This window comes from Populus nigra, chromosome 3 (assembly GCF_951802175.1).
Source record: "Populus nigra chromosome 3, ddPopNigr1.1, whole genome shotgun sequence".
Taxonomy (NCBI): Eukaryota; Viridiplantae; Streptophyta; class Magnoliopsida; order Malpighiales; family Salicaceae; genus Populus; species Populus nigra.
In genome coordinates this window covers 27,195,723-27,212,158 of record NC_084854.1, presented here as the reverse complement: position 1 = coordinate 27,212,158, position 16,436 = coordinate 27,195,723, and the positions used below count along the sequence as shown (strand labels likewise).

At 36.3% G+C, this 16,436-nt stretch overlaps 1 protein-coding gene across 3 annotated transcripts; it reads right to left on the bottom strand.

The window, feature by feature from the left end:
* Positions 1 to 10,778: 10,778 nt before the first annotated feature.
* Positions 10,779 to 15,648, bottom strand: LOC133689052 (probable galacturonosyltransferase 4). Of its 3 annotated transcripts, none has more exons than XM_062108765.1 (9): positions 15,074 to 15,648; positions 14,951 to 14,985; positions 14,777 to 14,818; positions 14,588 to 14,669; positions 14,342 to 14,496; positions 13,397 to 13,659; positions 12,851 to 13,292; positions 12,005 to 12,580; positions 10,779 to 11,777 (listed from the first exon to the last, which is right to left on the bottom strand). In XM_062108765.1, exons 1-9 carry the CDS (start codon positions 15,168 to 15,170, stop codon positions 11,502 to 11,504), a joined length of 1,968 nt encoding a protein of 655 aa, XP_061964749.1. In that variant the 5' UTR covers positions 15,171 to 15,648; the 3' UTR covers positions 10,779 to 11,501. The 3 variants fall into 3 exon arrangements, with proteins under 3 accessions (XP_061964749.1, XP_061964750.1, XP_061964751.1); XM_062108766.1 differs by having other exon boundaries at positions 13,397 to 13,653; XM_062108767.1 differs by having other exon boundaries at positions 14,342 to 14,475.
* Positions 15,649 to 16,436: the final 788 nt, after the last annotated feature.

Below are 16,436 nucleotides of genomic sequence, written 5' to 3'. Positions count from 1 at the left end.
AACATTGGCTTCATTATTTCCTATTAATTAATCTGTTCTTCTTTTAGATCAAAGATTCTATTTAGCAATTACATATTCAATTCTTGCACTTTGGCATCTTCTAATGATTGTTCCCACCTCCGTTTCTTCCTCAAAAACTGTAATGTGATAAAGACTTGCGGCCACAACTTTCTACCATTGTCAGAGAAAACCCACATTCAAATACTAAGATAATATTGTAGTTTTTACTGTTATGATTTAAAAAAAAATACAAATTTATGATTTTAAGTTCTTACTGGATGGATTCCGTATATAAACAACTCTCAAAGCTGTGGTAAGAATAAAAACATCTTGAACTGCAAAGATTAACGGTGTCTAATTCATGATCTTAATGAAGGTTACCGAGAGACTCCATGCTTGGCTCCAATCAAACTTCTTACGAATCTCAATTTTGCTTTCATTTGGTGTCCGAATTTATATTATTTTTCCAGGTAACTCTCGAGTTTTAAAATTCATTGAAAATAATTCTGACATGAATGTCTGTTACCATAAACAGGTAATTGAACTCAAATCCAGCTTCTATAATTTAAATATTCACGCCATCCCACGTCGTAGACCAACTGTGATAAAATTCATTTTAAAAATCCTGACATCAGTTTTTGCTAAAGTCAACATGTAATTGAACAAAATCAGGCTGATTGGTTACAGATCTATGGCCCTTTATGTTAACTTTTTCTCATAGCCTAACCACCCTCTTCCACTAGGAGGTGGGGACAAAGAGGGCGGGCCGCAGGGGACAGTCGCCTTCCTTGAGGGAAAAAATAAAAAAATTCTTACGGTATAACATATAGTAATGATTTCCCTCTCCCATCCAAAAAAATAATAAATGCCTGTGTATTAATTTGAATATTAAGAAAAACTAAAAGATAATCAAGTGTTACATTCAGCTTTAAACAGTCCAGCAACAGAGCTAAAGGCGTTGATTTCTGAAAAAAAAGGGATTCTTCTTTTAAAAATTAATTAAATATTAGTTCAAAGTATTTTTTTCTCAATAATATTATCTTTATTATAAATTTATTAATAAAATATTTGATAAATATTAAAAATAAATAAGTCTATTAATAAATTAAATATATTTATATGAATAAATATCAATTCAAAGTATTTTTGTCTCAATAATATTATCTTTATTATAAATTTATTAATAAAATATTTGATAAATATTAAAAATAAATAAGTCTATATTAATAAATTAAATATATTTATATGAATAAATTCAATGTCATGTTAGCAAGTATTCATGTATATACTATTTGAATTTAAATTCCTAAAAGATAAGGATTAGGATAAGGTTGTAGGTTGATAAGATTGTAGTAGAGTTAAACTCTACTTGCTGTAACTGACTGCAGATTCTCTGCAACATATATATATATATATATATATATAGACACACACACACACACATACACACACACTGCTTGTAGTTAATGGACTACGCAGTGCTTCACACAAACCTTACAATATCTTACATGGTATCAGAGCAATCTCATTAATTTTTTTTTCTTCTTCTTCTGTCATTGCTTTCAATCACAATGAGTGATTCCTTAACCACAAATCTGGTGACTATCAATGTCACAGCACAAGCTCCTCTCAAACTAAACAGTTCCAATTACTTGTCATGGAAACTACAGTTTCAAACACTTTTTGTTGGTTATGATTTACACGGGTACATAGATGGTACCAAGCCATGTCCATCAGAACACCTTACCACCAGCAACAACAACATCACAACCGAACAATTGAATCCAGAATATATCACCTGGATACGTCAAGATCAGCTTATCCTCAATGCTATCATTGGATCCATTACACCTACAATCATCCCATTTATTGCTAGAGCAAAATCTTCTCGTGAAGCATGGAGCATTCTTGTTGCCACATATGCTACTCCATCCAGAGGATGAATCAAACAAGTGAAATCGCAATTCAGATTGCTAACCAAAGGCACTCTCAATATAACAGATTTTCTACAATCTATCAAAGCCAAAGCTAATGAACTTGCAGTATAGGTGCACCAATTGACAATGAAGACCTGACAGATAAAATTCTTGACGAACTTGGTGATGAATACCGAGAACTGGTAAGGGCTGTGCAAGCCAAGGAGAATGCCATAAGCTTTGATGAGCTTCATGAAAGGCTCTTGATGTTTGAAGCCTCTCTGCATGCAACTCCTAAAGCTGTTAACTTTTTCCCACCAACAGCCTTACAAGCCAGTCGCAACCAGCGCTCTCCCTTTTCCAATGTCAATCGCAGTCTGCCTAATCACTCAAGTTATGGTGGAAACTGGCGTTCACATGGCAACCAGCACTCATGCCACACAAGTCCAAATCAGTTTCATTCTACTCCACCCACACGTAACAGTAGTCGACTGACACCAAGGCCATACCTTGGTTATTGCGGTATGGTTATTGCCAAATATGTGGCATTCAGGGTCATACAGCAAAAAAGTGCCCTTCCTTCCGACTTGTTCCTCTCAACAATCCAAATCCAACCACTACTTCGTGGCCACCACAAGCCAACATGGCAACCTGCACCCCTCCAGTTTCTTCTCCGTGGATGATGGACAGTGGGGCATCCAGCCACATTACATCTGATCTTCAAAACCTTGCTCACCATCTACCATATACGGGCACTGATGATGTTTTGATAGGGGATGGTAAAGGTTTAAAAATTACGCACCTGGGGTCCAATCAACTTTCCTCCTCCACTCACTCATTTCATTTAAATAATATCCTTTGTGTTCCTGACATTAAACGCAATTTAATTTCCATATATCAATTCTGTGTTGATAATAATGTCTCAATTGAGTTCTTACCATGGTGTTTTCTTGTGAAGGATCTATTCACGGGGAAATTCGCGCAAAGGGCAAAACCAATGAAGGTGTGTATGAATGGCCGTGTGTTGTCGCTCCTCATGCTTTTTCAAGTGTCAAACTCGCTCCAATAAATTGGCATTTTAGATTAGGCCATCCTACGTTTTCTGTTTTAAATACCATTTTGTCAAAGCATCATTTAAATTCACATTCAATTTCTAAAGATTTTGTTTGCAATGCATGTCAATGTAATAAAAGTCACAAATTACCGTTTTCTATCTCCAGCTTAGTGTCTCATAATCCTCTTGAATTAATATTTTCTGATGTATGGACCTCTCCTCTCTATTCTCTTGATGCATTTAAATATTATGTTATTTTTGTGGATCACTTCACTAAATACATATGGTTTTATCCACTACGAAAAAAATCTAAGGTCAAACCAACATTCATCCGTTTCAAAGCTCTTGTGGAAAATTATTTCAAGACAAAAATTATGACTATATACTTTGACAATGAGGGTGAATACATTGTGTTGAAAGAATTCTTTGCTACACATGGCATCTCTCATTTAACAACACCCCCACACACTCCTGAACATAATGGTTTTGCTGAGCGTCGTCATAGACATATTGTGGAAACCGGTCTCACGCTTTTAACTCATGCATCATTACCACTTTCTTTTTGGTCATATGCCTTTGCCACCGCAATTTATCTAATTAATCGCATGCCCACTCCAACGTTAAATACTCATTCACCTTATGATGTTATTTTTCAACGCTCACCACATTATGAAAAACTTAGAGTTTTTGGTTGCTTATGTTATCCTTGGCTTCATCCTTACAATGCACATAAGTTAGAACCCCGGTCCAAACCATGCATTTTCCTCGGTTATTCTTTGTCGCAAAGTGCATATTTGTGCTATGAACCCACCTCCTCTAAAATTATGGTGTCTAGGCATGTAACATTTCATGAGCATATTTTTCCTTATAATTCTTTACATACTACAGACACTACATTGAAATCCACTGCCATATACATATGGATTCCACCGACAATCTCAGTTCAAACAACACCTCATGCACCTTCACACACTCTTCATCGGCTGCGCCTGATATCTGCACTATCAATGCCACATTTCCTCCGCCAATTATCATTCCACCAACACCAATACCTGCAACCTAATCAACCACATCTTCCCTGCCTACCTTGTCCACTACCATTCCTCCACCCCAAACTTCCACCCAAACACTACCTATCTCCTCACAAACTAATACTCTATCCAGTCATTCTATGACTACTCGATCCAAAAACAACATTCGTAAACCAATCCAAAAACTCGCATTCACCACCCAACTCACCCGTGACATCACAGAACCAACCACCCTTGCCCAAGCCACTCATGACCCCAGGTGGTACTCTGCCATGGTTGAGGAATATAATGCTTTGATCAGTAATGGAACTTGGACTTTAGTCCCTCCTGCTTGTGCTTCTAATGTGGTTGGTTGTAAATGGATTTTCAGGCTCAAAGGACACACTGATGAAACCGTGGCTCGCTACAAAGCCAGACTTGTGGCGAAAGGATTTAATCAACGTCCTGGCCTTGACTACCACGAGACTTTTAGCCCTGTGGTAAAACCAACAACAATTCGCCTTGTTCTGAGCATTGCTGTCAGCAATGGTTGGCAGCTTCGCCAACTAGACATCGACAACACCTTCCTTCAAGGTACCCTTACTGAAGATGTTTACATGGCCCAACCTCCAGGTTTTTCTGATCTGGACAAAGCTGACTTTGTCTGCAAGCTTCGAAAGGCTATTTATGGGCTAAAGCAGGCGCCTCGTGCATGGTATGAAGAGTTAAAGGGGTTTCTGACTACCTCTGGTTTTTCCAACTCCCTCGCAGAGACTTCACTCTTCATCGACAAGAACGACTCATGTCTTATTTATATGTTGGTATATGTTGACGACATCATAGTTACAGGAAATCATGCTCACAATGTTAACCAGTTCATCAAAAGTTTAGCAGCTCGCTTCTCGTTAAAAGACTTGGGTTCCCTTACTCATTTCTTAGGCATTGAGGTTCAAACTCATTCTACAAGTGGTTTGCTCCTTTCTCAAAAAAGATATATTATGGACCTCCTACAACGCAACAATATGGCTCTTGCAAAACATACTTCTACACCTCTGCCTCCTGGCTGCACCTTGACATTGCACATGGGTGTTCCAATGGATGATCCGACCACCTATCGTGCCACACTTGGAAGTCTTCAGTATCTATCTCTCACTCGTCCAGACATCTGTTTTGCTGTCAACAAACTTTCACAATTCATGCATAAGCCAACAAACATTCATTGGCAAATGGTGAAACGTGTCTTACGCTATCTGCAGGGCACTGTACAAGAATGTCTGCTACTATATCGTCATTCACCACCTTCAGTCCATGCCTTCTCTGATGCAGACTGGGGGGGGAACAAGGACGACTTATCTTCCACCAGTGCCTACATAATTTATCTTGGTCAGAATCCCATCTCCTGGTCGTCAAAAAAGCAACACTCAATCGCCCGCTCTTCCACTGAAGCAGAATACCGAGCGGTAGCTGACACAGCAGCAGAAATTAGCTGGATTTGCTCTCTCCTGACAGAGCTACATTTTCCAGTAAATAATGCTCCAGTAATCTATTGTGACAACATTTGTGCCACCCAGCTGAGCTTAAATCCTGTGTTCCACTCAAGGATAAAACATGTTGCTATTGATTTTCACTTCATTCGTCAGAGAGTACAATCAGGTACCCTAAGAGTGTCTCATATGTCTTCACAAGATCAATTAGCTGATGCGCTGACAAAATCCTTACCTCGCTCACTGTTTTGGCTGCTTAAAGACAAGATTGGACTCATCAATCCCCGTCCATCTTGAGGGGGCATGTAAGCAAGTATCCATGTATATACTATTTGAATTTAAATTTCTAAGAGATAAGGATTAGGATAAGGTTGTAGGTTGATAAGATTGTAGTAGAGTTAAACTCTACTTGCTGTAACTGACTGCAGATTCTCTGCAACACACACACACACACACACTGCTTGTAGTTAATGGACTACGCAGTGCTTCACACAAACCCTACAATATCTTACATGTCACATGTAATCAACCAATTAATATATATATACTAACAACATAAATGTCAATTCATAATTTTATTATTGAATATTTATTTTTAATATTCTAAGCTTACAACTCTTTAATTAAACCTGAAAACCAAGCTAAACAATTAGAAAATCTAAAAAAAAAAAAAACCCTTTACAGCACTTGAACATTCAAGATGAACGGGTATCTTGGGCCTTTCAGCATCGCTGTTGGCTAGCCCTCACTATTCTTGACCGTTAGCAGTATATTATATGTCCTGAAAAAAGTCCATCCATTATATAACTTAATTACTACAAAGTAAGATGGCTTTATAGAGACTATACCACTTCAAAAACATTGGAGAGGGCAGGACACCTAACTAACATTGATTATAATATCACTCACAAATTATCATGGAATTATATTAATTAAAACCTAAATCTCGAGCTACTACTTAATTAATTATTATTAATACAAGACAATTAAATGCCACAGAATATTAATTATACACTGTCCCAGTAAATAATTTAGCAACAACACCACATATTTCACATAGATTCATCAAGTCTTGGTTCGCTTTTGCCAGTACTGTTGGTGAATGAATTCTCTTGAAAGCAGCCTGGCAATCGTTACCACCGCTTGAGGCTTTGCCTGCCAGCCTAGCCAATTCGAAGAAAGTCTCGGGGTCCAAGTCGTTGAAGGCCATTTCCATAGCTGAACAGCCCTTTTGTAACCGCGTCTACATATTTGGAGACGTTCCTGCTGCTGCAGCTCATGATAGCTAGAGCCATTGGTGTTAATTAACTTGAGCTGATCGGATTTGTAGTGTTGGGGGAGGTGATGAGAACGAAGGATTTCAAAGTCAAGGCAGAGTCCTCTAATTAAAGTCAAAAACAGAAGCTGACATGATTAGCACTTCTGACTTTAAGGAGTTCGAGTTTCAGGAGTAGTTCTTAGTTCTGATCATACAACTATCTTATATTATCTTTTTAATATTATTAGTTATTTTTCAGCAATTAGAGTTTGTCACTATCCAAACCCATGACCAGCAATGCAAACATAGCATCTCAAGATGCTCTGCATACACTAAACCTTAAAACTTACATATTTGATATCATAAAAATTATAAAAAAGCATGACATAAAACAAAATATCCAAAACTTAGAAATTTAGTAAATAAATTAAAATCCATCTCTTTCATAAATAATCCAAAACGAATTCAAAACATAGTTAAAATCATTCAGTGAAGTATCTATAAATAACAAATAAAAAATAAATTAATGGTCTCGAGAAACAAACAAGGTATACCGACTCAAGAAGCAGGAGTAACACAGCCAAAAGATCATGCTACTGAAATTAAATTAAAGACCTGAAAAAATATGGATGGAGGGGTGAATCCAAACACTCATTAAGAGGTAATATTTATAATATATGTTAATATACATTTTAAGATAAATGAATATGGTTACTATAAGACCCAAACTTTTAGTCTAAATTCAAGTCCAAGTCATCCCAAACCCAACATAAGTTAACCTAGGTATATTAAAAAAAGTTGTAAAAGAATTGTTTTTCTCTCTTCTAATTCTTGTGGTCGTCGTGACCCTCCCCTCATTAAAACAATGATTTTTGTTTTTTATCTTTAATTTTTTTGTTCAAGAAAGGTTGAAATAACAAATAAGTTGCTTCTTCTCATATTACCTTTTATTATGGTTTGTTTATGGAAGGATTAAAGAAGAAATTAGGGTTTATAAGGATATAAAATTTATGTTGTTAAGATTGGTTCATGATTATTAGGGATTTCAGGTTAAGTGATTGATTTGAAGTTTGTTATTAGAAATAAGGATTTGTGAGTTGATTTGTGTAAATTGATTTTTATGGGTTAAGAAATTTATTTTAACTTTGCGGGAAAATCTGGACAGAATGGTCTTGAGGTTGAAGATGATGAAATTTTATTTTGATCTTTGATTTATGAAAATTATAGTTTAGTCCCTAAACTTTGAAAATATTATAATTTGACCCCTAATGTATTTTGGGAATCTGTACAGTGTTATTATAAGGTTAAGGATGATGAATCTCAGTTTAATAATTGATATGGAATATTTTCAGTTTGGTCCCTTAATTTTAGGAATTTACATTTTAGTCCCCAAAATTTTAAAAAAATACAGTTTGGTCCCTAGTTTGTTCTGTGCAGAATTGAGGATGGTTTATGGGTGAAATCTTAGTATGGTTATGTATTTACAGTTTGGTCCTCTAATTTTGGTAAAATTACATTTTGGTCCATATTTTGGAAAATTATTATTTGTCCCTAAACTTAGGAGACTAAACCTGGTTTTCTTTTATGCATTGGAATCTTTTATTTGTGTTGTTTTGAGCTGTTTTTTTTAGTATATTTAGTATATTTGTTGTAGGTTCAATAGAATTTTCAAGTCTTTTATCTGATATTCCTTTTAGTTTTATATTTTTTTATTGAATGAGATAATCTTTAATATGTACATAATATAAATAAATATGTATGTTGATTTTATGATGAGTACGACTAATTAATCTCTTGAATATTTATATATGTTGCTTTATTTTTTAAGTACTCATTTATTCTTCAATTTGCACTCGCATTCTATTGAACTAAATTCTATTTGATATAATATACATTTCTGTGATGATTTTATGAATATTTATTATGTCTTGATATAGGACTTGTCAATAACTTCATACTAACGGAGAGTAGTTAGCTTATGTGCACATAGTATTTCGTATACCTAGCCGATGAGAGAGGCATCAGCCTGTGGCGACTGATCCTTCCACAGTGGGTGTCATCTGATTTTTGACATGTATTCCACTACTTCATAATAATATACTTAATATGTATATGTATATCAAGATAAATCGACCTGCAAACTATTAATATCTAAAATGTATATTAAATATTATTCCCTCACCGAGTTAGTTGAACTCACCTCTTATTTTTAATAATATTTCAGGTTCTTAGTTTTTGTTAACAGGTAGACTTTGTTGAGTGTTCTTGTTCTTCAGTTTTGGTCGGTATACCTTGTTTGTTTCACGAGGCTTTCCTTTTAGTTTTGATTCGATGTTTTAGACGCTCCATTATTACCTTATTTTAATTAAGTTTGAATTTTCATAATGTAATGAGTATTATGGATTTGTGTTTTGGTTTAAATTACTAATGAGAAGTCTTGAACTATCACTTGGTTTCACTCGTTTTGAATAATATAATATTTCTGAATATTATGAAATGCTATGTATTTTTAATAACTTTTTTTTTGATATGTTCGATATGAGGTCTAATTTCAAAATCGCTTCTGTGTTGCCGGTTATGGATCCAAGATTCAGGTCATGACAATTACATAAATCAAGTACAGAATAAAACATGTATATCAAAGGTATCATATCAAATGATGTACAAAACAAGTATGCTTATCTTACATATTATATTACTGACATCCTACTCATCAACCAATAAAAAAAATACTCAAAACTAAATTTTATATACAAAATAAATTTAACAAGACCCAAAAAAAACCTTACTATTCCTTAAACGGTCCACCAGTATGAACCTTAAATCCTATCATAATCTTAAATGGAACTATCACACCCACCCTTTGCTAATACATAGCAACAAAGAGGATGAAAGACGAACGTTTGTCTGCATAATTACTGCTATTATTTTGGCAAATTAAGAGATCTTCTATATATATATATATATATATAGAAACACACATGGGTTATGACTTATGAGGTCTGGTTGGACTTCAGGCTTTGGGTTATTGGGCCAAACCCAAGGCCTTACGGAGTTCTTGTTAAGCTTTACTGAAAAGGCTGCAAAAAGCCGAGATGTACTGAAGTTTCAAGAAATAAAATATATATTAAATACTTTAAGAAACTTTTCTGAACCTAACTTTCTATAAAGAGACGGTACGCAGAATGGATAAGTTGAGTTTTGTTTGCAAACCTTGTCCATTTACTCAACTGTAATGTAAAACATTAAGGCTGCATCACAGCAATTACCTCCATACATATCACATGGATAGATAGGTGAAGAAACTTAGTCTTCAAGTTCAATGCAAGCACAATATTGGTTAACATGGTATCATCATTTGACCAGGGAGAGCGAGGTCAGAGACACACTTATCTTTTCCACGTAGAATTTGATTAATAGGACTGCTTGCTAGCCTCCTCCATGATCTTGTCCGATCGAGGCCTCGCAAAAGACTAGAGAAAATTAGGGAGTCTGCCATACCGGTTCCTGTTTCTGCAACGAATCAATCTCGTCTAAACATTCGTATTTATTTAACATGAGGGTGGGGTTCCTTATTCAATCCGCATGTTCGACTTATCTCAGAGAAAGAAGCACGCAATTGATACTTCATTTGTCTTGCAAGCTATGGCATATGCTTGGAAAATCTCAGGGAATATGGAATTCGTGAATATAAACTGTCAAGCTCAGACAAGTCTACGCAGGGAGAGTTGAGTCTAACGTGATTTGGGAGACGATAGATATCTTAACGTGAACCTTAATTTCTTGTTTAGTTCAGAAAATTAAATATTATGCTTAATAACTTATTTTCTTTTACTTTATTTTCAGGTTTTCTTTTTTATTTTATTTGTAAAACTTTTAGTTGTGAATTGAGATTTATGAGTGATCCATTCTCTTAAAAAAATAATGTGTTTATACCCTGTGTTGTTTCCGTCTACATCACCCATCAACCCAAAAAAAGAGAGGATTGTCAATCGATATAGCTCTGGATGCTTACGAACGGACCTTCACATTGCTACACCAGCAAGAAAAGGAAACTACAAAGCTACAATTGTTCCAATTCACCACATAAATAATTAATACAGGTATCACGATAGGGTTTCCAAATGTTACTTCTATCACATACAGTAAATGAAATGAATCCATTCGAGAAATCAAAAGCAACTGCCATATTCCAGAATGTAGCAACCCGTTATCACAAAAGATGCTACATGCATATTTTTCTTCTCTTAAATTCACTGCATTTAACCATCTCCTCTCTTGACAAAGACGGCAAGTACTAGATCAGATTACAAAATAAAATAAAAATAAAAATAAAGGATTCATCATTGCTTCAGCAAAGGATGCCAATGGACTTGGAGATTCACACACGATCAGGCCGATATCAGATTACAGGCACAAACTCAACCAACTACTGTCTCTTTTTTTTTTTCTTTGTTCGGTTGCAATCATTTACAAATACACCTGCTGAATGGCAGATATGTAATCAAGGTACCAACATCAACTAACATGCACAGTAGTCCTCAGCCTATCATAGAAAAAGGGAAAAGAAACAAGAGGGGGGGAGGGGGGATTGTATACAGAAAAAATTAAGCTCAAGCTTCTACTTAGATAACAAAACAACCTACCAAGTCCTGCAGACCTGTAAAATCGCTGGCACAGGATGTGTGGAAGAGCCTACAAAGTGATGCAGACCTGTAAAAAAGGTGGCACAGCATGTGTATGGAGCCCCAATAACTGGATTACACCACGAGGACCATTCTATGGATTGATGTTGCACTCTCGCAAAAAAACATTAACATAATCAACGTATTTTGCCCAGTATTTTCGATACTTGGGTATGCCTATCTCAAGCCATGGTTTCATGTTGCCATTATAATGTATAACAGCACCTCGTTCAATTTCTATTTGGCTGACATTGGGGTTATAGCCAAGGCCCAGAACATGCCAACGTCGATCAAGGGGATGAGTCCGTTTCCAAAGAGTAATGAGGCCAGGTGGCAGAGTCCCCAACTTCCATAATTGTCTGTCATGGTTCTGTTCACAAACAAAGTTTTCTTTAGAACCCAAAACAACAGAGGACAATCAGAGTGAGCTTTTCCAGCATAAAATATTTAAGATTTAAGAATTTATTGCGTGAATGCAGGCCTAATGTCCCAATTTTGAACTAGAGCCAGCTGTCTGGTTGCAAAAGATACCGATCTTGAATTCCATTAAACTTGGAACACTCTGCATAAAAATGCATCTTCAAGAAGGTCGCTTACCAGCTTCTGCCATGAATGATATACATCAGTGATGTTTTGCCTCTTCCATTCCTCCAAATCAAACAAGTTCATTCCATATGCCCATCCACAAGCGCGGGGATCAAAATTATTTGATATAAGAGGATTTGAGAAGTTGAGATATGTATCAAAGCGATGAAAGCTTTCTCTACAGGTCTCTACTGCACCATTCACATTACCCTTCAAATCAAGGGACCAAAGGCCAGTAAGATCCTTCTGCACCACTATATCATCATCTAAGAATAACACCTTGTTGAGCTTTGGGAAAATCTCTGGCAGGTAAAAGCGAAGATGGTTCAGGATGGACAAGTACTTTGGGTTCCGGTACTTCAAATTCGAATCAGAATTGGCACTATGTGCTCGGAAGTAATAATCAATCATTGACTGAGAATGCAACTGCTTCAGAACAGGACTATAACTTGAATTTAACCATGTAAATTCGTCAATGTTCTGGACCTGAATAGTGGCTTTGCCTGGTGGATTTACTAGAAACCACATCTTCATTGCCGCATAGTTGAGTCTATCACTAACAAGGTGGAAAACAAGCTTCGAAGGGTGCTGCAGATATGTCAACTCACACAGTCAGTTTAAGGGTGTCAATTAAAATCAAAGGTCTCAAATACATGTAAGAAAACAACTTCACTAATGCTATCATGTCCCCCCCCCCCCTCTCAAACAGAAGACCTAAAGGAAATGGAGAAAAAGGAACATTCAATAATAAATTTTAAGGAAAACTATTTTTGCTTTCTTTTAATTAGATATTCGTCGGCTTTCTAACATCTCCCTGGCAACCAAAATGAGCATATTGATATGGCATATTTTATTTACCTTAGAGTTGGTGACAGTAGAGTTTACAACCACTGCTGCCGCCAAAACATTATCCGAGAATAGTGCACTATGGTGAAGCAAAGGGTTGTCCAATATCTCTTGATTTGGAAATTGCTGTTCCGAAGAATTCAAATTGTAATACTCAGTTGTCAGGCGCAATGGAAGACAGTGTAACCCTTTAGGAAGCGTCTTTGCAGTTAATTGCGTTAAGAACATGGTCTGCTTCTTATGCACTTGGAGTTGTTCTTCTGTCGAGTGGAGCATTGCCCGAAGCTTCTCTACCATCGTAGCAAAGGACATGGTCTGCTTCTTATGCACTCGGAGTTGTTCTTCTGTCGAGTGGAGCATTGCCCGAAGCTTCTTTACCTCGTTAGCACTTTCATACTGCATTTGCTTGCCCTTTTCCAACAATTGGTCCATTGCCTTCCATTTTTCATAGGCACTGCATAAAGAGCCAATGAGAATCCCATTTTCAGAAGATAGACAAAACAAACAGAGCAATTTAGTTAGCCAGCCAATTTTGATATGTTTTAGAAAGAAGCTTACTTCTTTGGCATCCCAGAATCTTTGATTGCATCTCCAAGTACGCGTTGAACTTCCTTTATCCGCATTCGAAGCTCCCTTGTAAAGCGGCGATTGTTCTTCGTGGCTGGAAGGGACAGGTACACACTTGCCTTGATAAGCCGATCCCTGAGCTGTCGCTCCCAAGCAGCTGGCATAGGTGATTGATCTGTCTGCTTGTTGGTTTTAGTTAACAAAGCATCCTTCTCACCAACTTTGTCTGAGTTTAAAGCAGATTGTTGCTTAAGCTTGCAAAAAAGAACCGGAAGGATAAAAAAGTTTAGTCCACCTGTAGATTCAAAATCACTTTCGCTATAGAAAACTTTCTTTATTCTTTTTCTTTCCGTAATTGTATTTCAAGCCTCAAAGGACTTCAGCAGGCAGGCATTCATTCATCCTGGGAACTACACGGCTGCCACATAGTAACATTGTTCAAATTATAAAGAACAAGTAACAGATTGAGTTGACAATCAGCATGTTCACTTTTTATTCAAATTTCCATCCAAATTCCAAGTGGGTGTGCTTTTGAGCCTTGAAAAGTGAAATTTCTTCTTTCTAGCGATAAATTCTACATTTAGCTTCTATTGCGATTTGCGAGGGAATGTGACCCAATAAAAGAATCTTCTACTTTGTAGTTATTAGAATCGGAGAGGAACTGGGAGCCTTTTGAGAAGATTATGACGATTTCCAATGGCAGGAAGTAATTGACATTTAGAGTAGACTAAGCTTTAAAAACAAATAATGAACATGGTAAGAGAATATCAAACTCAGCAAAACGTCACCAAAAATGAGTCAGTCCTCAAATTACATTTAAAATCCTAAAAAAAGGAGCTGACGAAGACTTTTTGTATACGCCCATGATCTCATAGCATTAAGAAAAATAACATAGAAACAACAAAAGAGAAAGGAAATTTGTTAAATCAAATGTACCTGGTGGCTTTCCTGATCAGCTCCCCTGTCTGTCCGGGTCTCCTCCTTTTCCTGATTAGCGCTCTGAATGACCTGTTTGATGATATCATCCTTCCGAGATTGAGCATCCTCATCAGTGGCAGATAATGCTCTACCTGTGTCAGGCAACTGCAAATCTAATGAACACAAGGATAAACCCGAAATTAAAAATGCAAGAAAGGTAAGAAATTTTGAGGGAGGGAAGAAAACAAAGGAGAAAGGACAGACCTTTGTCAGTTAGAATGGTCTTGGAGTTGTTATCAGTATATAGAATTCCAATGCGTTCCTTAAGCACAGCAGATGATTCATCCTAAATTGAGAAATTGAAGAGGTTGGATCAAGAATTCATCACTGATATAGAAGCAAAAAGAGGACTTTTTAAACAAATGGCAAATAAAGATAAAGAGATAGCCATACCTGTGGCAATACATTTAGATTACTGGTATCGACAGGGAGAATCTGCAAAACCAAAAGATTTGGAGATTAGCTGGAGAATATTATTATGATTTAATCTTTCCAAGTAGGGTAGATTAAAGAAAGAAGGTGAGAGAATTTTTTTCAAAAGATGGGATGGGATTGAATTGAACATACAAAAGCAGTGACATCTTCGAGGAATTCTTGTTTGACTGCACAATAGAAAGAGAGGATAGATAGGTAAAAGAAGACAAGGTTAAATATTGTGGAGGAGAAAGAAGAATAAAGATTACAACTTACAAGAAGGGGTGAAAGAGGAGAAACTATCAATATAAAGAAGAATGGGAGCCAATACAGAGAGGGAGAGCAAACCAAACACCAAATTCCTCAGCCTCATATTCTTCTTTTTTCAGCTCCAGGATGTCATGGTCTGGTGCAGGTGTTGTTGTGGTTTAGGCAGGCAGGAATTATGAGAGAGATGATGTGATGATATAATCATGAGATGATGAGAAGCAATGAATTTGTACCCGAAGAAAAAGAAAGAAACTGGATTCTTCAGGAACCAACAGTAGCAGCAGCAGCAGAAGCAGATAGCAAGGAAGAAGTAGGGAGAGAAGCAGGGGATGATGACAATATACTAATAGACTGTCTGTTTGCAGACAGAAAGAAGGGAGGTGATAGACCGATAAGATTTTTCTTGTCTTTTCTTTTCTGGGAAAGAAAGAGGTTCCCTTTTGTAAGAATACTAAAAATGGTAATGGCAGTACAGCGTTGTCTAGTGTTGTGTACTTTGTGTCGGGACGAATACAGTAAAGATGATTAAAAGGAGAGCAGAGCACATTACAGCAAAGGAAGAGAGATTTGAACGAGGAGGGCCAGGGTGGTGGGGGTGGGGGTGGTCAAAAGGCACCTCACCTCCTTCATTAATTTCGCACGGTAGGGATTAGGAAAGGTTAATTAACCGCGTGTTGCCACTTTCCCACTTGCTCCTTCAATCAACGGGCGCTCCTTTACCGGTGATTGATTTCAGGCGAACCTCAAGAAGTCAATCTCCGTTCGATTATTAATCTACATACTTTTCGTCTTTAATTGGATACTTAACCTCCCTTTAAAAAAAAAACAAAACAAAATAACGATTTTATTAATACTCTAAAAGAATATAAATACATTGTAAAAAACCTTTTATACACAGTTTTTAAACTCAAATGCTAGGTTTTTTCAGTGTAAAAATATGTTTGGTAGTGTAATAGTCCGGTCTAGACTCCAAATTATTTAGGTTATAGGTCAGATTATAAAACCACGCTCGTGCAAATAAAAAAAACAGAAGTACTGAATAATATATACTGATTTTTGGAGTAGCATTTCATCATTTTCATTTTTCAAACTTCCATTAAGCTTCTTCGAACTTCCTATTTTCAGGCTTCTCTTTCTATTTCGTCTCCCATGTTTTAAAGGGCCTTGCCAACAGGCCTAATTAAAAGAAAATTAAAGTTGTATGGCAATTTTATTGATACTAAAAATCTAGGTTCCTTTCCATCATTAATCTTCGAGCAAATCTTAAAGAAGAACTAATATATATATATATATATATATATATAAACAAAAACAACATTCCTTATGAAAAGTGTTATAATTATAATGATTTGAAATAACCCTGATAAGT